The 23,236-nt window shown below is 40.8% G+C and overlaps 2 protein-coding genes across 5 annotated transcripts in view; both read left to right on the top strand.

Moving 5' to 3' along the window:
* CHL1 (cell adhesion molecule L1 like) overlaps positions 1-23,236 on the top strand; it is a 607,847-nt gene that overhangs the window by 371,856 nt on the left and 212,755 nt on the right. The window lies entirely within an intron of this gene.
* The window catches only part of LOC102075469 (contactin-6), a 132,882-nt gene that overhangs the window by 12,585 nt on the left and 97,061 nt on the right, over positions 1-23,236 (top strand). For 2 of the 4 annotated variants that reach the window (XM_014269258.3, XM_005490167.4), the window contains exon 2: positions 12,163-12,300. The exons of the other annotated variants lie outside the window; for them this stretch is intronic. In XM_014269258.3, coding sequence (XP_014124733.2) covers positions 12,246-12,300 — 55 coding nt within the window. In that variant the 5' untranslated portion in view covers positions 12,163-12,245. The remainder of the gene's footprint in view (positions 1-12,162; positions 12,301-23,236) is intronic. 4 annotated transcript variants of the gene reach the window in all.

The following is a 23,236-nucleotide window of genomic DNA, read 5'->3' as shown; positions in this document are numbered from 1 at the left end:
AAACAATCTGCATTATTAAGAGCAGAACTCCAGGGAAGGTGTGATGAGCTTGACAAAGTGCAGACACTTCACTACGGGATCCTCCTCAAAGTCTCTCCCTCTAAACCAGAAGCACTTTAAAGCCCATTAGAGACCAAACTCTATTTTGGGGTTTTACCACTGCAGCTCCAAGGAAATGTGTAGAAACTCGATGATGGAGCAGCTTTGCAGGGATGTGAGCTGAAAATGAGGCTTTTACAGTGTTTTTTCTGCAGCTGTTGGGGTGGGTTTGATGGTGCTGGGGGAACAGCAGGTTGGGGTTGGCCAAGGCTCCAGAGGTGGCTCTGAGCTGGTGTCGGTGCTGGTGTGAAATTGGTCTGAACCTCCCTGAAACGGGGCATGACCAGCACAGCTTCCTGAGAGCTGAAAGAAAGACCAGAAAAGGAAACTTTATTGTTAAATATTTCAGATCCTTGTCCCATGGAAAGAGTCCCCAGAGAGGGAGGAGAGATGTAACCATGGGGGTTTCACTGTTCAGGTTTACCAATCAAACTATAAATCAAATGATTTATTTTTTCCTTTCAATATGTACCCAAATTCAACAAAACACCTAAATCCATCTTTTTCAGCTGGTATGAGAGTGATCCTTCAGCAAAGAATGCACCTGAAAATTTGTTAATTAGCAATTTCTGTATGGAGCAGCCATTCCACAAAGCTGGCATTAGACAGACCCTGAAGCAGAGAGCCTAAATTCCAAAGACTCCTAAATTTCAATGTTTTCCTTTAAAAAATCCTTGTTTTTCTCTGGAATATTAGCAGTGTTAAATCACCAGCCTCCCGTTTTGAAGGCAATTTATCTTGGGCACCTTTAAAAAGGAAGGGGAAATTTGGGATGTTGAATTGTTTTGTTTTTATCCACGTGGAAAATGAAAATGTGACTCCTTGATAATGAATGCACTCATGGATTTCTTGGGACAAAACATTTTTTTCATGTTCTAAATGTGGTGGTTTTGACTTAAAACAAAGGACAGCTTTTGTAAGAGGTTTGGTGAAATCGTGTGCTTTGGTAGAGACTCCAAAAGGCAAAAAGTTGCTTTTGATAAGGGATGAAGGAATGATAAGAGAATGAGAAAAGAATCCCTTTGCTGTGGAAAGACAGATTTTGATATTCTTCAATTCTGCTGAACCAACAACTGTAAGAGTTTACAACAAACAGTTTGATGCAGGAATGAAAGCAGAGAAATTTCACTTCTTGTGCCACCAGAATGGCACAAAATGGATTAAGGGTGCAGGAACTGCTTGGGAAGCACACAGAAATAGGATATTAAAGTGGAATGGAAAATACAGAGCAGGGGGATGAAAAGGGAGGTAGAACCAGCTAAACATGGAATTTTCACAATATATGAAATATATTTCACAGTAACATCATTGAAACCCTCAGGATTTTTCCCTCTGGAGATTTCTCTGGTTAATTTGGAGTTTTCCCTGCACTTTTCCTGGGTGCTCAGGACCGTGGTGGTGAGGGAATAATTGGAATAATTCCCCAGCACCCTGTTGTAATTTGGGCACTTCAGCAGCAAAATCATTTGCATCAGGACTTTGCCAAGTTCTCCTCACGGCCTGGGGTGAGACAGCAGTGCTAAATTCACTTTTCCTTTTCTGTGTTAGAACAGATCATTTGGCATTCTCTCCTCTCAATTATTCTCTGTGATTCCAACAACATATTTTGGTGCATAAAGAGAGTGGAAATGAAAGCACTGAATAGAAGGGGATAAAAGAGGCTCCTTGGAGAGCTGATGCTGAAAGGCAACAGGTGAAAATCCTGTTAGATTGCAGTGTCCAGTTTAATGGATGAGGAAACAAAGCAGAAATGAAAAGGAAGTTCTGCCTCTGGAAAAAAAAAAAAATGCACTGCCAGGGGAAATAAATCTCTTGCTAAATATTTATATCCAGTCCTGGCCTTTCACAGCCCCTCACGTTTTTGAATTTTGGAATAGATTTATTTGAAATAACTGCATACATAAATAAGTGCATCCTAAATATACCTCTCTGTGTATTAGGAGACTCTAAGTAAAATTATTATTCTTATCATAAACCAGATAAATTCAAAGAGTTCTTCTGCCAAATAGATTTGGTCCTGGTTCCCAGCTGGTGCAAATTTGCATTTTTCCATGAAGGTCAAGGTTTTCCTGCTCTCACCCTGGAGTAGCCAACCCTGTTTACCTGCTAAAAACCCAGACCACCTCCAGAATAGCAAGTTCGAGTTCTTTAGTGCACCCAGGAAGGGAAAAGTTCCCTAAATCCTGATTACTATTCCAGCAAACATTTTGCTTTCCTAACCTGCTCTGGGTTTGTAGGAATTGTCTGCTGCATATCCAGCAGATGCAAATGCATCAATTCCTGCGTGTGTGACTTGTTTGGAGTGCAGGGCAATTATCCAGGAATAAAATCAATTTCTAACAAATCATCTGCCATGTGCAAAGCAGGCCTCTAATAATAATTAAAGTCATAAAATGGATTAATGTTTCTCTCTATCTCTTCCTTTTACCCACTGGTAAAAACAGCTCATACATGAGTTCTAGGAAAGAGCATGAACTGCAGAAGGAATTAATTAATAAGCAACAAATAATCACAAATCAATTCATTTTAGGCCCAGGATTACATCATGATTTTCAAGCAACTTGATACAGTTCATCATGTGAAATGACTTTGAGGTGACTTTGCGGGAATTTAGATGTTCATATGGAACTTGTAGCAAAAAAAACATATTTAATGCATAAAAAGGGAAAAATAGATAATTTTGTTTTAAATGCACCAAAACATTCTCTGTAATAAAATGAATCTGAAGTTGTACCTCTATTCAGCTCACATTGACAAGTTCTTCTCCAATACACTCAAATTCACAGCTCATAATCATGTTTTCTTCTCAAATTGCCAATTTAAATACAAAAAAAATGTCTATAAGTTATTCCCTGACTTGAAACACAGCCATCTTCTCAAAATCTAAGCAGTGGTTATTGTTAAAGTTGTTAAAGAAGGACATGGCTATTTATATTTATTAAACCCTAATAACTCAATAATTTTAATGGAGAACAGTGGAACTAATAACTCAATCATTTTAATGGAGAACAGTGGAATTAATAACTCAATAATTTTAATGGAGAACAATGAAATTTCTGCTCACTCTGGGCAGAGAAGCTTTCCTGTTGGATTAAGCCTTTATCTGACCCAGAGATGGGGCAACTGAAAGGTGTTTCAAAAACTTTTATTCCATTTTCAGTCTCATGGGAAAGGTGAGACAATACAGATGTTGTAATTCATGCCATCACAATCAGAAGCCAAGTATTTCTTAATTACAGTACATTATAAGCATTTCTTGGCCTGTCAGCTTTAGCCACCCCATGCTGTAAATGCCTTAAAGCCAATCCTCTAAATTCACCCCTCCTGGGTCCCACTCCAATGCATCTTTCACAGTTCTATTTCTCCAAAGTATCCAGAGTAATTTGCAAAGCTCTATGAATCCATTTCCCACACTTTCCCAGTTTCCAATCCTTGTCCTTCCTCCTGCCTGGCTTGGCTGGTGTGAGAGCCCCCTCAGGGCATCCCCTTCACCCACCCAGGGCTCAGGATCCCTCTTGGATCTGGATTTTCCATGGGGGATCCTTTAGAAACTCCAGCTTGGTGTTGTTTAAAGGACTTCCTCCTCTTCCTCCTCCTCCTCCTCCTCCTCTCCTGCATTCCACCAGCATCCAGCTCTGGAGCTCCAGCAGAAGAGGGAAATCATTTGTATTCCTCATCCCATCTCCAGATCATCTTCAAACCTGTCTAGACATCAAAGCAATCTGTTTGCTGCTCTGATTATTCCACTTGGCTGTGTCCTCTATCTTAAAATACATAGATTATGCTGAATTAAGTCCAATTTCATCCAGAAACCAGCTGATTATTTTCTTCCTTTTCCTCATTATCCAAGAGATTCTAAATGATAGCAATAAACAGCAACGGCAGCACAAGGAGGAAGGGGATGGGAAGGATCCTCATTTCACACTGAATCATTACTTGTTAAACAATAAGCCTTGAAATTAACTTTCCCTCCTGACACCCCTGCATGCACAAATGCAAATAAAATGATTACAGCCTTCATCTCGGGCAAAAATAATGGTTATGGATGGTTCAGCTAATCTTAAAGTCACCCTGGGACTGCAGCCCTGCTTGCTCCTATTTCTGTTGGTTAGAATTCCACCTAATCATGGTTTAAATCCGTGTTCACCCAGGTCAGCCCAGAACTAGTCCTGGCCACTTTATTTATTGCTGCACTGCAGTATATGGGTATTAAAAAATCCAAATATTTCCTGACAGCTCTCAGGGGAAATCTACAGTTCATAATTTCCTTTCATGGTACTATTAATACTTCCTGACAAGCTGAAAGCCAGTTGTTAATAATCTGGAAGATTTCCAGGTTCTTGTCTAAAATTAGCTTCAGTTTCACTTCTATTTTTTTTTTTTTGGCAAATTTTAACCCTGATCCAGAAATTTCTGAGGCAGGAGTGGCAGGTGGATGCCCTGGTCCCTTCTGCAGGTGCTTGTCCTTGAACCTCCTGGTTCAAAAGAACATTTCTCCAACTCCAAAACTCCAGGGATGTTTTGCTCAACTCCACATTCCCTTTGGGAAGAAAGTTTGGTGGATTGGAATGGAATTCTCTGTGTCCAGTGGGGAAAGAAATCGCCTTTATTTATTTTTTTTAAGGTGTTGTGAAGGCCACCAGCTGGAGGACCAGGTGTGTGAGAAGTGCAGCAGCAAAAATAATAAATACTAAAGATACTGTTTATTTGAAAGGAGAGCCCCATAAAGATATCACAATGCCTTTAATATTGATTTTAATAAAAAGATCTGGGATATTGAATGTGAAGAAGCAGAAGATTAAACTGCCAACACCTAATAAGAGACTTTAGGATGGCAAAAATGAAAGCATTAGTGGGATATCAGGCTCAGAGAGAAACAACTGCTGCATGAGATCTTGAAAGAGATGAAGTCTTCAAAATATCATTGTAAAAGTTTATCAACAATTCCTTTATTAACCTCCATATCTTTGAAGAAACCTGCACACTGTCTTTTGATGATATTCTCATTTTGATCCTCTTTTTACTGAAGAAATGGGAATTTTGCTGCTGACTTCACTCAAAACAGAATCAGTTTTTTAATCATTATTACACTGATAATATTTGGAAGGAGGTTTTCTTAAGCTTTCACTCATAGATATGAAGTAGATATTAAACTTTTCACCTGGGAAGAACAATGTGTGCTCTTCATTCCCAGTGCTTGGTGCCATCAAGATCTGCAGTTTTAGTGTTTGTGAACAAGTTAAAAGAAAAGTAATAATTGGTTCAAAAGTGATATTATCAGATTTGGTAAATTTAACACTTTCAGATCTCTTCAAAAACTTTATTCATAGTGTATTGTATTGAAAATTGATCCAGACTTACATTTCAGCCAGGCCTTGGAAGCATTTTTATCAGACTTTTTCCATCTCAATGTTTGCTCAGTAATTGCTGCAGTCTGTATTAAATGACTGTGAGAGAATCTCCTTGTTGTTGGAAATTATCTTTATGACGAAAATTTCTAAATTCTAATTCACATGGAAAATGTTCTCTCATTCTCTCCTGTAGTTCCCACAAATCTCTGAGGGCTGAACTGATGCTTCCATCCCACCAACACCTCCAGGACAGAGTTCACACAGGTGCTGGAGGTTCATTCCCACATATTTAGGGATTAAAATGAGAGCAGCACTGTTTTAACCAAAGAATGAGCAATCTGCCCTTTCAGGCTGATTACTGGCATTGCATAGTGTATAAACTTTAAAAAAAGGTGTCAAAATACAGCTTAAAATGGGGTTGTATGAGATAGCTACACCTGCACGAGGGCTAGGACTGGGTTATTCTCTGTAATATTCATTATCACTTAAGCGCTTTGCTGTTGAAAGACATTTTAATGCTGATTTGTCAACAGCAAAGCCCACTGGGGTTTCTACCTTTCAGCCTTTGTATTTGGGTTAAGTACAGCAAACTTTCTCACTGGCTCTTGCCTGTGCAGACAGGGTTATTTACAGCTGGAATGCCCACACAAGGTTTGGCACACAGCAAATAATCAAAATCATTTAAAAGATATTTAAATCCTTCCTTGTCTTGCACTTGGCTGTTAAAGAACGTGTGAATCCTGACAAGGATGTTTAGAATCATGCAATGGGTTGGGTTGGAAGGGACCTTAAAGCCCATCCAGTGCCACCCGTGCCATGGCAGAGACACCTTCTGATGCCTTGTGCAGGATGCCCTGGAACAGAGGCTGGGCAGAGTTCCAGAATAAAGCAGGGATTTATTCAAAGCATCTCCTCCATGGATGCACCTTGGGCAGCACCAGAGCCCAGCCAGGGCTGCACCCAAGATGAACCAAAATGGCCCCAAAATGCACGGCCGGGCACGGGCTCTGTCCCTGGGATCAGTTCTGCTCCATTTGCACCTTGCAGTTCATTGTCCCATCCCAGCTTTAGCCCTGCAGTCCCACCCTGCTTGTTTTTCTCTCTCCAGCCCACGGGGTTTGTGCTCTGGGCTGAGATTGGGATCATTTGTCCTTGGTGCCCAGCTGGAGCAGGAATTGTTTTGTCTCCCTGCTCTGTGCACAGAGCTCACCATGCCCTGATGTGAATCCCAGACCCACACACTAAAGCAGCACAGAATCTGAAAAATAGAAAAGCCAAACCTGAGGCATCACTTCCACTATCCCAGGCTGCTCCAAGCTTCATCCAACGTGGCCTTGGGCACTTCCAGGGTTGTGCATCCACAAATTCCCTGTGCCAGGACCATTTCAATGCTGGTGAGTCCATCTGGGACAGTGAGTGAGGCCTCATCAGACACCAGAGAAAGTCCATCCCATTCCTCCTCAAATGCCTTCATTTGGGGAGTTTAAGACACCAAAATCCTCTGTAGTGTCCCACCCTCTGTAGGATCTCAATGTCACCTGAAACACAACGAGCTGTTTGCTTGGAGTTAGGAAAATGTTTTGAAAACACAAGATTTAAACCCTCCCCGAAGGCTTCATGCACTGAATTTGAATTGCAAATGAGCCACAATATTTTCAGTTTCCCTAGGAAAAGTAAGCAATAGCAGTCAGGAGTGAAAACCAAATGGAAATCCAAGTCCTTTTGTGAGAGAGGAAAAACAGGAGCGATCGGTATCGGAAACCTTTGTTAAATAGCATGGGGTGCTTTTCTCCCTCAAAATATGGTTCAATAATTCTAAATAAGCACTGAGAACTCCAACAGCATACGTAAATCTTGCTGGAGCCTGGCAAACTGGTCGCTTCTCCTCCTGCTCTGGTAGCTGCAAGTGTTTGCTATTCACTCTGCTATGGAGATCTGGAAAATAGTTTGAGTGCAGAAAGCGCCTCAGGGATAAAAAGTTTGAAAAGAAAAATGTAGCTGTATATCATTGGCATTCATGAGAAAATTCACATTAGATGCCTTGGAATCAGGTGCTCAGGAGACAATAGAGAGATCAGGAGCAATGGTGTGCCAGGAATGCAAGCCTGGCTGGGACAGACTTATTTCCTGGCACATGAGGAATACAAAAGTGTGGAAGGCCAAATTCAAAAGATAATAGAGATGTGGAAGCTGGTGGGAGGGAAAGCTGAGGCTGCAGAATAAAAGGGCTGTGCATGCACTCTCTGGATTAAAGCCTTTCCCTCCACATTTCCATTCCTTTCTTCTGCCATACAGATCCCATTCCATAGATGGTCACACCAATAAACCTGGAGTGAAGCTCCTCCACCAGCACCACTGTGGAATTTGGCCCCAAATCCCTGTTGTTACACGTTTTTTATTTTTTTTTTTCTCCCACCAGGTCAAAAAGTTGCTCTTTCTGCAAGAACAGCTACATTTTGCCATGGGTAAAAATGTCAATTTGCTGGAATTTAGCTGAGAGCAAAATCTCATCATTCCCAGGGCCTGACAGGTTTTACCCCAGTTCAATGTCACATCACCACCTGAACCAACTTTTACTTGCAGAAAACTTTACAGAAAATTGTGGCAGAAGTGGGAAATGGGGCTTATTTTCATGAAAATTCAGATGACCCCAGAAGAGCAGCTTTGTCTTTTGTCACAGATTTGGTCCTGTAAGTGTTTTGTTACTCAAAAAATAAGTGATTGTAGAAATGAAGAGTCTTGAAGACCAAAACCTCGGCACCAGGTTGGGCTCAGTAAAGAACAAGACATTGGCATTTATGTTAATGTTTTAAATATATGTCAGATTATTTTAATTAATAAATGAATGCACAGCCTGTTCCCTTCTGAATTCCAATGAAAACAGCAGTACAACTGAAACCTCCAGCCCCTCAACAAGAGAGCCTTTCCCTCCCTGTGCTAAGGGCCAAGTCAACACTCAAATCCCATTTTTGACTGAATTTTTCCAATATTCCAGATGTCCAGGAGGGAATGTTTGATGACAGCAATAGTTTTGTGTGCTTTCTTTCCCATATTACCCAGAGTGTCTGCAAGGAGGAGCAGGGGCAGCTCAACTCATCCATTGCTGACCTGGGAATTTTTTCCACCTTTTTCCATATATTCACCTCCTACATATCCCACACATTTGGATGTCCCAAGAGAAAATATCTCTCCTTCCTCACAGATCAGAAATGAAAATGACAGGTATAAATTATCTGAGGACTGAGTTCTTTCCTATGGACTTGTTTTCTCTAATGGGAAAACAACAAAAAATGATGTTGCCTCCTTCTGTAACAAACATATTTGTATAAATTACATCCTGCTGACAAATGGACACACAATCAGGATTTTTAGGGGGAAATGTAATGTTTCCCCCATGATCATATTTAACATATTTTGTTTTCCATCCATCTCTCTGCTCAAACCATGGCATAACAATTAGAATAAGTGATAGCAGCACATCCAGGAAACAAAGGGTATGATGGCAGAATTTATCTTGTTACATTTCTTGATTTAATGCCAGTCTGGGATTTCTGGTCTGAACCAGATTTTTCTTATGCTATAAATATTTCAGTTTTTTCATTTATTCTTGATTTAGTTTGACAGTAAATAATCCCATGGAAGCAGCTGTTGGAAAGATGTTGTAAAAAATATTAAGTGCCTGCTCGCCAGTTCAGTCCTTGTGTATGTCAAAGGGAAGGGAATAAAACAGTTGGGTAACTTAAAGGAAATATTTGTGTGTGTGTGTATGTGTATATTTACAGTAATGCCCCATAATTTGCAGTCCTAGGAGCAGAAGAATTACAGTTCTGAGGATTGATCAATGCCTTCTATGAATACAAAGAGTTTGGGTTGTATATTCTGGATATTGGCAGCTGCAGGTTCTTGTTTCAGGGTTCCAAAAGACTCATCCATAACCCAACAAGAGGAGAATAGAAAGCAGGGAGGGTTTCAAAAGGATATTTCCTTGCAAAAAAAAAAAAAAAAAAAATCTGTCCTCTTGGAAAAGGCAGGGTCTGGCCAGTTATTTGGCTTTTATTGGTTATTTTTTGTTCGGAATATCAGGAAGCATGTGAGTAAATCTGGTCAGTTATTTGGCTTTTATTGGTTGTTTTTTGTCTGGAATATTTTTTGTTTGGGATACTTTTTGTTTGGAATTTTAGGACATATGTAACTCTGGATGGTCTAAGTCCATTCCCCAATTTTCTTTGGCAACTCTTGCACCTTTAGAAGGGATTTCTGCACTAAATAACTCACACACCCAATGCAGAAGGAGCAGAAATTGAATATATTTGGGAGATCTTAAGGAAAAGGAGTTGGATGGCACCAGCACTGGGAAAGAAAATGAGCACAGAAAAATACCCAGCACAGGAGGGGAATCCAGATTGAAATGCCAAGGAAAATGTGCAAAATTCGTGGCAACAACTGCAGCAAAAGGGGATAAATTGCAGACAAACACTGGTTGTTATCGGCTAACAGCCAACTTGGCACCCACCAGGATGATTGGTCAGCAAATGGGAAATTTGAGCCTCCTCACCCTGGGGTGCTGCTCACAGGCCCTGGGTGCTTGGGGAATCTTCTCCCTCCTCCAGGGAAAAAAAAATCTAAAACTGGGACAAGTAAAGTCACAAAATTAATACAGGAAGAATTAGATGACATCTAAGTAATAAATTAAAATCCTAACTTACAGTTTTTGATCTGAAGGGATACATTCTCTTCACGAAGGACAAGGGAAAACAAATCTAAAGAGGGTTTTTATTTTTTTTTGTCTCAGATATCACAGATATGTACGCGAGCCTTGAGACAAATATTGGCAAGCAGGAGAAAGGGTGTGAAGTAAATATGATGTGATTCAATACAGGAAAGCACCAGGTTTTCCGCTGAAGCAGAAATAATCAATGCCTACCTTCAGTATCACCAGGTGGTTTAAAGGAGGGGTTGGAGTGGAACCTGGACTGAAGGCAAGTGCTCTAAAAAAGCACCCAAAAGTATTAAAAAAGAAAGGAAATATTGATTGAGGCTGTTTAGGTGCAGTTGCTGCCACTTTGGGCAGGGTTGATATATAAAGGTACAACCCAGTTCATCCTTCTCTGTTTCTACTTCGACAGAATTATAATTTAATAGTTTTTAATCCTTTTCCTTTCAAACACTTATAAATTTTGCAAATGTTCTTCGGTAGATCACAGCTGTGTGTGAAGTAGGACATCATGAAAAACTAAAAGAAACTCTGGGGTTTTTCCATCCTCTTTTCCCAAAATTTAGAAGCTTGTCAAATTTTGATCATTCCTCGGGATTTTAAGGGTCTCCCTTGAGACGATCTGCATTTGTATAGTTGAAGTTTATAGAAAATGTTAACAAAATTAAGTCCCTTCCAGAAGATTTGGATTTGTTAATTTTCTAAAAAACATCTCTCTCACCCCTATGAGCAATAAGTTCCAGGGCAACCCTGGGTGAGATCTTTTCACACTGCTGTGAAAAATGAGTCAAGTGAGAAGAGAATATGGATCCATAAGTGTGCCTCATAATTGTAATTTCTCAGTGGAAAATTTTCAGCACTTAAAAGGTTTGGAATGATTTTACAATTTTGTAAACTCATTTTATTAACTGATTTCTGGTTTCAGCTGCTTTATGAACTGATCCCCCACAGTAAATCACTCGTTTGCCCTTTGGGAGTATAGGCCAAACAGATACTTTTTCCTGGCTTAATTCATCATCTGTTGACTGAAATGTCAAAGGAAATTAGAGGAAATTGTTATGTAAATCCTTACTGAGGATGGTTCATTTCTGAAGGATCAAACTTCCCACAGAAAAGGTGGTTTTGTGTTTTTACATGGGGTGTGTGTGACACTGTGATCCCTTCTGCTCCCGTGGGAGATCAATGGTGGATCACACATTCACCAAAGGATCCTGGCTGGGATCAGAACCAAACCACGATGGAATCTTGGAATCCCAGACTGGTTTGGGTTGGGAGGGACCTAAATCCCACCCAGTGCCACCCATCCATGGCAGGGACACCTTCCAGTGTCCCAGGTGTCCCCAGGCCCCATCCAAACTGGCCTTGGGCACTGCCAGGGATCCAGGGGCACATTCTGGGAATTCCATCTCAAACCCTCCCAGAGAACAATTCCTAATTCCCAATATCCCATACAAACTTATTCTTTCCCAGTGGGAGCCATTCCGTGTGTCCTGTCCCTGCAGGCCTTGTCCCCAGTCCCTCTCCAGCTCTCCTGGAGCCCCTGCAGGCCCTGCAAGGCCTCTGAGCTCTCCCTGGATCCTTCTCCTCTTCAGTTCCCCCAGCCTGGATCCAGAGGGGTTCCCTTGGATGGAACAAGAAATATCTTAACGTTTGATGAACATTTAGCAGTTGCAAAAAGCCCATTTTTTCCAAACACCTTTTCCTCCATCCCTGCCCTGTCTGGCAGAGGGTCCACAGGCAGATTTTTCTTTCCTACTTGGAGAAACTCCCTCCCATCCAAGAGATCTCTGTGCACATGGAGAGGATGGGAGGAACCCCAACATTACCCATTATTTTAATTCTGGAATTCTTTTTGTGCCAGGATGATCCTATCCCATTGCATTTGCAGTGCCTGAGTCTCCAAAAGGTGCAGTACAAGGTGATTTTACCTGGGGAATTTTGGGGTATTGATTCGGGGTCTGTGCTTTAATCTCCCAATATCTCTTCCTGTTTTTGCAGAATATCCAGGTAGTCACAGGAAGACACACTTTACTTTCTTCCACTGATTGGATGGGAGGAATTTTTGACCTTGGAAAGTGGAGATGGTGTTGCTATGGAAACTAATAAGTCTGCTGCCATTCATGAGCTGCAGCTCAGGTAAAATGTTCCACTATTAGTGTTTGTGATTGATAAATCTCTGTCAGTGTCATAGTTCTTGGAGAAAGGAGCAGCAATTACCAAAATTAACAGCCCTTTTTTGTATGAACAAGTGACTAAGGAGCTTTTCATTAGGACACACTTTAATTTTAAACAACTCCAGGTGCTGCCTTTGAACCAGAAAAGCACTTTTCAGGAGCATAAGAAAGCTGGAATCCAGGTAATAGCTTTAAAAAACAGTCTAAGCTGTAACAGTGAGAAAGAAGAACAATTGTTACTTGGGGGACAACATCATGAAAACATTGCTTGGCCACAATATCAGCAAATGAAGCTGGATTGAAAACCAGACCAGTTTGGGAGCACTGAATTAATGGTTTGGATTCCATATTTCCTATCACTCCCTCCAAGTGCTTCCATGCCAGTGAAGTGTCTTTAAATCACAGCTAACTGAGAGGCAAATTAAAGTATTTATTTATGAAGGGTGAGAATCATAAGGACTGTCAATATAAATGCACAAAAAGGAAGGAAAGTCTTGCTTAAAGCCCAAAGCAAATGCAATGACAATGGAGTGGTGATGGACCCTCATCCTCCCACTCTGACACTCCTCAGGTTGGATCAGAGGACAAAATGTGCTTGGAAGAAGGAGAAATGCCTCCCCCCATTCTCCTTCCTGAATATCCCCTGTGTTTATTTAAAATATCAACAGTTTGTAGCATATTGTGAGGTAAAATGTTCTTTTCTGCCTGGCTGGGCATTGCTCACAGTGAGGGTTTGGTACTCTGAGTTCATTCCTGCTCTGAACCTTTCTTCTAATTAAAAGCATATAACTTGACAATGCTGCTTCATAGAGCCATAAAAATGGGATTAACTCATGTGGCTCATTACAGCTCCTCTCCAAACAGGCACTGAGTGGGAGCTGAACTCTTTGAGGTTCTAATGAATTTGGGGATGGACTGACCCCTCACACTTGGCTGTGATAGAAACCATGACAACTGACTTTTGTCTCCAATTAATGCATTGAACTCTAAATAGCCAGGATATTACTCATGTACTTACAAGGAAATTGTATTAAAGTAACCTCAAATGGTACTTAAATTAATTATGTAGTGCATGAGTCAGCAGCTGTTTGAAGTGGAGAAACAGAGCAGAGGGCAGACTTCAGTACCATTTTAAAATACAATTTAAATGAACCTCGATGCTGTTTTATCTAAATGTGAAATGTAAACCTCAGGATGAAAAAAAAAAAAGCAAAGCTCAGGATCAGACTTTCTGTTAAATCAATACCAAGTTGCTATTTCAGTAACAAACAGCCAGCACGTTAAGGACTAAAAATCTTGGAGTATATAAAATATTGTGATATGTAAAATATTCCAAGTGAGCAGTTGCTCATTTAAGCCCAGCTTTGCTGAACTTATCTCAACAGCCACGTGTTTAGGACCCAAATATTCCCTTCAATTCCTCATTGTCCCACTCAGCCCTCTTGGGTTCCTCTCACAGACCCTTCCCTCCTTTACTACTCTGAGTAAAGCACTTGTAGCAGTCTTTCAGAGCACAGGATTCCCCTGATTTCTTGGGAAATATTGGGAAATAAATGGTGGTCCTGGAATCTGAATGGCTGGAGGAGCAGGAGAGATGCACGAGGGACAAGATATTCTCGCACCCATGATTTGTATCTCCAAAAAGAATCTTTTCCTTAATTTTTTTTCTCATTTTCCCCCTGCCCCAGGCTTTAATTTTTGAAACTTTTGTCATCTTCATCACTCTTGCCAGAGGATCCTCTTTAACAAGCCCAGTCCCAGGCTTTAAACCTGAGTTAAAAGGTACTGGGAGCTCACTTTTAGATGAACATGTTCAGCTTTTAAAGACTTAAAAATAGCTAAAAATGCAAATGTTCCATATTCCCAGGCACCAAGAGCAGCTCACAACGGCCCTTTTGTCCTGCTCCTGCTCTCAATTAAAGGAACAGCAAAAGCTCCCACTGACTTCACTGGGATAAATTAATTTATTCCTGGGTATAAATTAACTCCATTGATTTCAGCAGAGCTCCGCTGATTTTCACTCCATGACATTCTGAAATATGCCTGATGGTAACAGTCAAACTGCACTTATGGCAAAACTTCTCTGATTTATCACATGGAAGGCTCACATCAATTTAGGAATAATAGAAAAGGGTGGGAAGGCGAGGAAGCAGCCCTGGTGCTGAGCAGAGCAGTTTTGTGGCTGGGGATGGAAGGGTAATTCAGGGTGTTGGATGGCATTGGTCACTCATTTCCTCCTTGTTTCTACCTCAATTCCACCTGACATGCAGAATGAAAATGATTCTGACCTATAAATTAATTTTAAATCTCAGGATTAAATGTGCTGTGCAGAAGAACTGGATATTATTAGCCCCCCTAAATGGCAATTCAATTACTCAAAAATCAAGCTGCCCTCTATATTCTCTTTGTAGGCAAAAAATCGTGGCAAAAATAATGTTTCCTCCAACTCTTATTTTCCAGCAAAGCTTTTTTATGTGTCTCAACGAGGGTCTTTAGGGTTTTCTTGCAGTGCCTTAGGGGACAAAATAAAATAAGGTAATGCATGCACAGTGACACAGCGAGGGAACAGATTAGATTTTTTTTTTTTTTCATAACCCATTGCTATTTAAATGAGATAATCTGATCTAAGCAGAGCACCAGAGGCAAGAAGGGTGATGAAGATAAACTCAGAGATCATTACTTTAAATTCTGTGTACTTGCTATAGGGATGTACAACAACCGTCTCCTGACATCGTTGAAATTTAAACATTATTTGATATGAATGTGTTAGGAAAGAGCCTTCACTTTCTGGATTAAAGATGTAGACAGGATTTTGGGAAGTTGAAATGAACAGACCTGTCCAAAGTGCTCAATAAAATAAAATAATTGTCTCTTCACACCAAAACTCTCTCAGGTTTTGCTCCTACGCAGCTCCTGGATTGTGCTGCTTCCTCTGGAGCTGTTGCGCAAGGCAGGCTGCCAAGAATATCTTGATGAGACAGAATTTTATTTTCATTTTTAATATCATATTTCTGTCCTAAGTGTCCATCAGATGCAGCTCAGCCTGTTCTTTGGGGGTGCCAGCTCAGGTTCTCCATCAGGATGGAGGAAATTCCCTCATCTCTCTCTCTGGTCCCCCCATTCTCTCAGGGTCAATCAGGAATTACCTCCTGATAATTCCAAGGGTCTGTCTTCCTCCTGGACTGCTGATCCCAATTTTCTGTGTCCCTCCTGTTCCTAAAGGGAAAAGGCACCTCTTTGACCTGATTCCTGGTGGCTTCTTCCCTTCCAATAAATCCTTTAGCACACACGGAGAGGTGGCCTTGGTCACTGTCCTTTGTCACTGCCCTTTGTTCTGCTGATGGTCTTGGCCCCACCGTGCAAGCAAAGGGAATTCCAGGATTAAAGACAAGGAAAAAGCAGAATGGCCCTGAATTCTATCAGGCTGTGGACAGCAGAAATACCCCAAGCCAGTCTGACCTGGATTTGGAAATGAGGCATCAGCTGCATTTTCACACAGCCCTTTGGCTCCTGGCCTCCAAATCAATCCGAGGTGCAACCCCAACCTCCCAGGCTGGGCTTTTGGCCCATCATTTTGGAAAGTGTTAAATTAGAGAGAGACATTTCCTGATGCAGAGTGTCCTGATCCTCCTCTGGGTCACAGCAGGATGAATATTGAACACAGCACATCCCACACTCTGCCTGCAGTGTCTGGCAGATTTATTGTTGGCATAACAGCACCTTTAGGGATGGAACAGCACACCATATATTTTAAGACAAGTGACATCTTTGCTATTTCTAACAGCAAAATTTGGAGATGAACTAGTCCAGCCTGGAAATGTTGCGGCTTCCCTGAACAACCAGAAGCACCTGGAGAGCTGCTGATGAGTCAGACAATGATGATAATCAGGTGTTCCTCAGACAGCATGGAGGTTTTTGAGGTTTTGGGAAATAAAAAGCTGAATTTCTGTGAAGGACTCGCAAGAAGTCTGTCCCTCCAGGAGAGGCAGCAGTGACGTTTGGAGAACTTTTGTTTTGTTCTGTGGGGTGCCAGGAGTTCAGCTCATTCCCCAACATCACTGAACAGCAACCACCCCTGGTGGAACAGAGCCAGGACAAAGGGAACCTCATTCCCTGAAAGTTACATTTAGAGATGTGAGGGGGTCTGAGGCTTTCCACCAGGCTGACCTAAACCCACTCAGGACAAAGCGACACCAGTGCCACTCACATTTCCCAAGGACTCTGTCACCCTGATTTTTTAAGATTTTTTAAGCTTTCTGATGTTTACATTCTTGTAACAAACTTTCTCACACACTTTCTGTAAATTATTGGTTTGCATTCTTTTATGGAGGAAGTTTGATGGGCTGTTGGTTTGTCCGGTGTCATTGGAGAGGTGGCACCGTCACCCTCCAATCCACTGTCACTTTGGGACATCTATAAATGTTGGAATCAGAAAATAAACTTCCCTTTTTATTCACCTTGAGAACAGCGGTGTGTATTGTTTCATGTCCTATAATGACAGGACTTGACACCACCCCAAAGCTGGAGCCAGGAATTGTGTCCAACATTCCCGACCATGGGCTGGACTCACCCTACAGAAGAATCTCCCTCATTGTGCTCCATCTCCCATAAAATCCTCCCTTTGGGATTCCCCTGAGGGCAGGGATGTGGTGGAGAGAGCTGAGAGCTCAGGGGCTGCTGTGAGGGTGCACTTTGAGATTGATTTCCCCATCAGGGAAATGTTATTTACAGGGCCTGGAGTGGGGTGGAGATGCTGCAGCTCATGGCTGTGAATTCGCCAGAGTTTTCTGTTTTCCATATGGCTCTAGTGTCTAAATTCTTTAGTCTGAAAGGCCTTGTCTATTTTTATGCTGGTTTAAATAATTACTGTTTCCCAATCTTTTCAATTAGTTGCTTTGCATTATTTTTTCCCCCTTTTATTTAAATTTTACATGATTTCTTCCTGTTTCATATCAGCCCATTTTATCTTCCAACACAAAAGGCTCATTAACTTTTTAAAATAACATCCTGGTACTTTAGAAGCCATTAATTTCTTTTTTCACTTTTTTTGTTGCAACAGCTTCAAAGACAATTCAATTTTACCTTATTATCACTGCCAAGAAGTAGAAATTAGCAGGTGATTAAGCACTTCAAATATTTTGAGCATTTTCTATTGTCAACAATGGCAAATTTAAATATAAAGAAAATAAACTTAAGAAAGCACAATAATACTTTAGTGAAACAGTTTATTGAAGCACAACATTTTCAAGGAAAATTGCTGGGTTTAAGTGATTGGTTAAACAAAGTAATTGCTTAAACAAAGAGTAGGTTTAGATCAGATTTGAGAGAGAAATTATTCCCTAAAATGGTTGAGGCTCTGGCACAGGTCGCCTAGAAAAGCTGAACTTTGAGATTCTCCATTTTAGAATTACCAACATGGATTTTTTTTAGTTCGAGAACCAAATCCACTCCTTTTAATCTCCACAACCAGTGGTTAAATTGAAGAATGGACATTTGAAACCTCAGATTTTATTCTGGAGAGAATGATGGCCATAAATTCATGGAATCACTGAAGGGTTTGGGTTGGAAGGTACCTCAAGGATCATCTGTGTCCTACACGAAATAGAGAGAAATCCAGCTGGAGTCTAATTTTAAACGAGCAGCAGTGAGAATTTCTTTTTTTATTTTCAGAAATCAGACCTTGGGTATGCAAAAAAACCCCAAAAACAAAAACCAACCAAAAAAAACCCCAAAACAGATGAACAAACAAACAAAAAAACCCCAAAAAACCTCAAAAAACCCTAAAAAAACCAAACCAACCAAACAAAAAAACCCCAAAAATTAACTCTACTTTATTTTGACATGCAAACCTGACACGGGTAAGGATCTTGCCCATAAACTTTGAAGTGCTGCAACAAAATCTGCGACTTCCACGCAATCACAGGCTGATCATCCCTGCCATTGTTTGCAGAAGCTGGAAAATAAAACGTCTGGGGTTATTGATTTGCTACTTCTTTTTCATTTAGCGCCTATTGATCGCTGTTTATGTGTGTGCTTTTTGTTGAGCAGGAATTAACATTGAAAACTTCTTGGAATTCACTGCGTTCACAGCTACTTGACATTCCTGGGGAAATCTTGCTGCCACAGTTCCACTCCAGCTGGGGGTTTCAAAAATTGGCGTTTTCTCCTTTGGCCTCTTGGCAGCAAAAAAGAAATAAATTAAAAAAAATATATTATTTTAAAAAAACCCCTTTTTTAATGTATTAAAAAAGCACTTAAAAGTATTATAACAATAATATAGAGTTATGTATTATATAAAAATATAAATAAATATATAAAATTATTATAATATTATTACTATTATTTATTATTATATTATATATTATTATATATTATTATATATTATTATATTATATTATATTATATTATATTATATTATATTATAATATAAATTAATATTATTTTTATTTACAAGAGGAAATAATAATAATATTAAATTATATTTATTATAACAATAATACGTAATTATATGTTATATAAAATATCAAACTATTATTATTATTATTATTATTATTATTATTATTATTATTATTATTATTATTATTATTATTATTATTATTATTATTTGGGGTCAGAAAATGTGCTATCACAGAATTTGAGCTCCCAGAGTGATTTCCAACCCCTCAGGATGATTTAGGCTGTGGTTATGGTGCCTATATTACAAAAATAAACCTCTTGGTGTTGGGAGGTGTTTTTTCATCCCAGTCTGCAAGAGGAAATCTGGTGATTGCCACAAAAAATTGCTTTTGGAATGTGGCAGTCCTGGGACAGTGGGAGGGAAATATGGATTATTCCAGCCGGATGGATGGAAGTGTCTGGGGTAGCTTCTCTCCGAAGCTGCCGCAGCCGGGCCCTGAGGAAAGCTCTCCTTTCATTGATAGATTGGATCAAATATATATTTTTCATTCTGTTAATAGGCTGTTAAAACAGTCACTAGGAAAAAAAAAAATTGAATCAGCCTCATAAATCCTAAAGCATCTGATTTCAGTTTTATGTTTATTTCTTTCACTAGGATATCGAAAAGAAGAGTTAGATTCCCAGGTCCCACAGTTTTCCCAGTTTTAGCTCCCAAAACAATGGAAATCACAGGCCAACCATGCATTTCCCAGGAGACTGGGTTATAGTCCTGAACCAGCCAGTAATAATGTGAATGCATTACTTTTCTTTACCTTACATTTGTTTTTCATCCTCCAGAACACCCCTTTTCTCTATTACTCCATTCATATTTAGGATTAAACTCTTAAAAAAAATTAAAAATTAAAAGCAGTGTTGAATTGTCCTGGAATTGCAGAGCTCCAGGAGCTGCAGGAGCAGCCCCAGGTGCACCATGAGAGGATTTATCTCAGCGATTGCTGTGGTTGCTGGCACAGTTATCACCATCACCATCCAAAGGCAGACAAAGCTCTCCAAGGCTGCTCCTGCAGGAGGTGAGAGGGGAGCAGGAGGGCAAATTTGGGGTGTGGAGGCAGAGCTCAGGCACAGGGGGGACCTGCAGCCCCCATTTCCAGGGGTCTCTGCTTCCCCTTGTGTGCCAAGGCCACCCAGAGCTGCCAATCCTCATCCTCTGGATCAGACACTGCCTGAATTCCCTCCTGCTTTGCAGCATTATAAACTTTACTTTGATATATTAGATTTTTAGACCCTTGTAGAGTTTTAGCAATAGCACTTTTCCTCCTCCTGGTTATAGCATAGCCAGTATTTTGTCCTGTGCTCAATGTTAATATCTGCTTTATTGTTCTATTCTAATTACAATCTCATTATGAAAGGGGCCCTATGTTTTCCTGTGACAGATATTGCATCTCATTGTTAGTGAATCTTGGTTATTCCATGCTTATTGTTATTAATAATTTGTAGCAATTGGATTGGAATTAGAATATTACTTTGCTAAATCACTTTTGCTGCTAATTAAGGCACTGTGTGTGACATTGTTTCACTCCAAACATCATCGTCCTGCTTTTCAGCCTGCTCTAATTACCTGTAACTCACTCATTTCGGCTCAGAAATCAGCTCTTTTAATCAAACTCCTTCCAGCTCTGCCGCGGTGGGAGCTGCTCTTGGTGGCAATGAAAAGTTCTGGTGGACAAAGATATTTGTAGTGACAAATGCACCTTTCACTGCAGCCCCGGAGCTCCTCAGGAACAGAATAATTGTCCTCAGTGCTTCCAAACACAACAGAGGGAGGAGGGTTCTGAGGGAAAAGTGAGAGGTGACTGAAAAATTCCAGCTCTTCAAGGTATCAGCAAGGAAATGGCTGTAGCTTTAAATTGTCCTCTCTGTGAGATCGGATCTGTCACACTGTTTGCTGGGGCAATATTTCCTCTGGAGCAGCAGCAGCTCTTCGTTATTTGCCTGGGAGCTTTGCTCACTTTGGTGCCAAACAAACAGGAGACACACAAAGGTCGTGCTTGAGTCATGAGTGAAAATTCACATTAATGGCCAGGGGGTTCCTGGCGTGTGCCTGGCATTAGCAGGGCTCTCTCCCAGTGACAGAACCTCTGACATGTCCTGAATATTGCAGCAGTTTGAGGAAAAGCAGAGAAAAAAGGGTTTATTTCTGCACGGTTCTTTCTGCAGCCATTTCAGGGGAGTGTAAAAAAGGCGTGGAAAAGGTGCAGGAGCTTTTCTGCAGGAGCTATTTGTGCTGGAGCTGTTCTGCAAACAAACCTGTGCACACAGGCAGCAGCTTCAACTTTCTTTTGTCATGGAATCAGAGAGTGATGGAAAGGTTTGGGTTGGGAGGGGTCTGAAAGCTCATCCAGAGCCACCCCAGCCATGGCAGGGACACCTCCCACTGTCCCAGGTGTCCCCAAGCTCCAATGCCAGCCTGGCCTTGGGCACTGCCAGGGATCCAGGGGCACCACAGCTGCTCTGGGCACCTGTGCCAGTTTATATCTGTATTTATATTGCCTCCCTCAAGTTTTTATACAGTGTCAGATGTAGAGTAGGAATATTAATTTGGTTTTAGTTTAACAATCTTCAGAATTTAATGGTAAAGTTTAAAGAGACAATCTTGGTCGCTGGGCTTTATCTGGGGATTTCAGGTTGGGTATAAATGGCTGTGGGAAGAATCAGGGAATTACAGAATCAGAATGGTTTGGGTTGGAAGGGTCCCTAAAGATCATTTATTTCCAACCCCATCCATGGCAGGGACCCCTCCCACTGTCCCAGGTGCTCCAGCCCCAATGTCCAGCCTGGCCTTGGGTGCTGCCAGGGATCCAGGGGCACCACAGCTGCTCTGGGCACCTGGGCCAGGTATCAGCACCCCCAGCATCCCTGCATCCCAGGGGCAGGCAGGGATTCAGGCACCACTGCAGCACCACTGCAAAGCCAAGGAAAGGTTATTTCCATGGCAAGTTATTTCTGTGCACTCCAGCCTGGGTGGGTTGTTTCCCACCAGAATTCCTTAAAAGCAGATGCCAAGCTCGTTATCATTTGGGAGAATTGTCTGGGGAAGGAGCAGCCTGTCAGAAAATCAGAGCACATTGTCCCTTGGGGGCATTGCTGGGTGCCCTTGGCCAGGCTGGGTTTGCTTTGTTTCACTGCCCAGCAGGTCCCAGGATGCCACCCCAAAACCTTGGGATAGGCTCCATGTCAGTGCCCTGGGCTCACCCTGGAAAATTTAAGGTGCATTAGAATAAAATCTATCCAAACTTAGGCTCAGTCCTCAGAAAGGATTTCCCCCCAGTCCCCATGTGATTTATGGAATGCAGTTTCTTCATCCTCTAACATTGTCTCACTTCATACGCTTATGTCAAATCGGGTTTGATGATTTATTATTTTTCCTACAGCTTATAAAAAAATGGGTATCAATACAATATCAACAAAACTGTAGGGGTTAATCTCTAGTAACTTATTGAGCATTAATCAGATTCATGTTTCAGTCATGTTAGTCTAAAGCTACAAAAATCACTGATGGTATAATGCAACTTAAATCAGAATATAATGTGATACCTCCAACTTCTGTTTCTATTTAGATTTATTTTGATTTACACTGAACATGGCAGAAATAAAAGACTTTTCTCTGTATCTCCTTGTACATTTGTGAGTTTGCAACACACAAATAGTTTGCTCTAGGCCAGAGAAAATGTAACAATTTATGCAACAGATATTGAATTCATATTTGCCTGACAAGTGACCTTATCAGCTATAACTTGTCATCTCCTAATTAGTCTACATTTATTTTATTCACTCAATTAACCCCCAGCCTCTCCAGGAGATAAGTTGGCGATACACGAAATTATGTGTGGTGCTTCAATTAAAATGGTGCTGCACATGTACTCCACAAATTTGCCTTAAAGAAAGGTAAACCTCATTAATATCCCACCAGTCTGGCTGCAAATTAAAATGGTTTTATTGCCAGTGATGCCACTGACTTTCAGTGCTCACTGGCAGGGAACAACAATGTCTTTTCTTCAGAGAATCTAAGAAAAATCACATAAAACTAAGAGTGCACAGTGAGATTTAGAGAGCAGAAATATCTACATATTATTAAACCTCTCCTTCCCAGAGAAATGTCCAAGTTCTTAATTTAAAATAAAATATTTACAGATTAAGAGTGACCTGAAAGGTGAGCATCTAGAATTTGTATGGAAAAGAACAAAATCCTGTGAACAGAATTCAGCCTGATTCATATTTGTGCCTTGAAATAACTTGGGTTAAGAGTTTTGGCTAAAAATCTGAACCACACCACCAACAGAAATTCATGCAAACTTTAAGGAAACCAAACCTGAATGAAGATTTCTGTCCCAGTTTGATATGTGAAAAATGCTTTTGCATATGCACAACTAATTTATAGGAGGAACTGAGATAAGAGAATTTTTGTCAGCCCAAAGGTGGATGTCCAGTCAAATCAAAATACT

Source organism: Zonotrichia albicollis, chromosome 12 (assembly GCF_047830755.1).
Source record: "Zonotrichia albicollis isolate bZonAlb1 chromosome 12, bZonAlb1.hap1, whole genome shotgun sequence".
NCBI lineage: Eukaryota > Metazoa > Chordata > Aves > Passeriformes > Passerellidae > Zonotrichia > Zonotrichia albicollis.
Note: the sequence above shows the minus strand (reverse complement) of the source record. Positions and strands in the feature narration are given on the sequence as shown.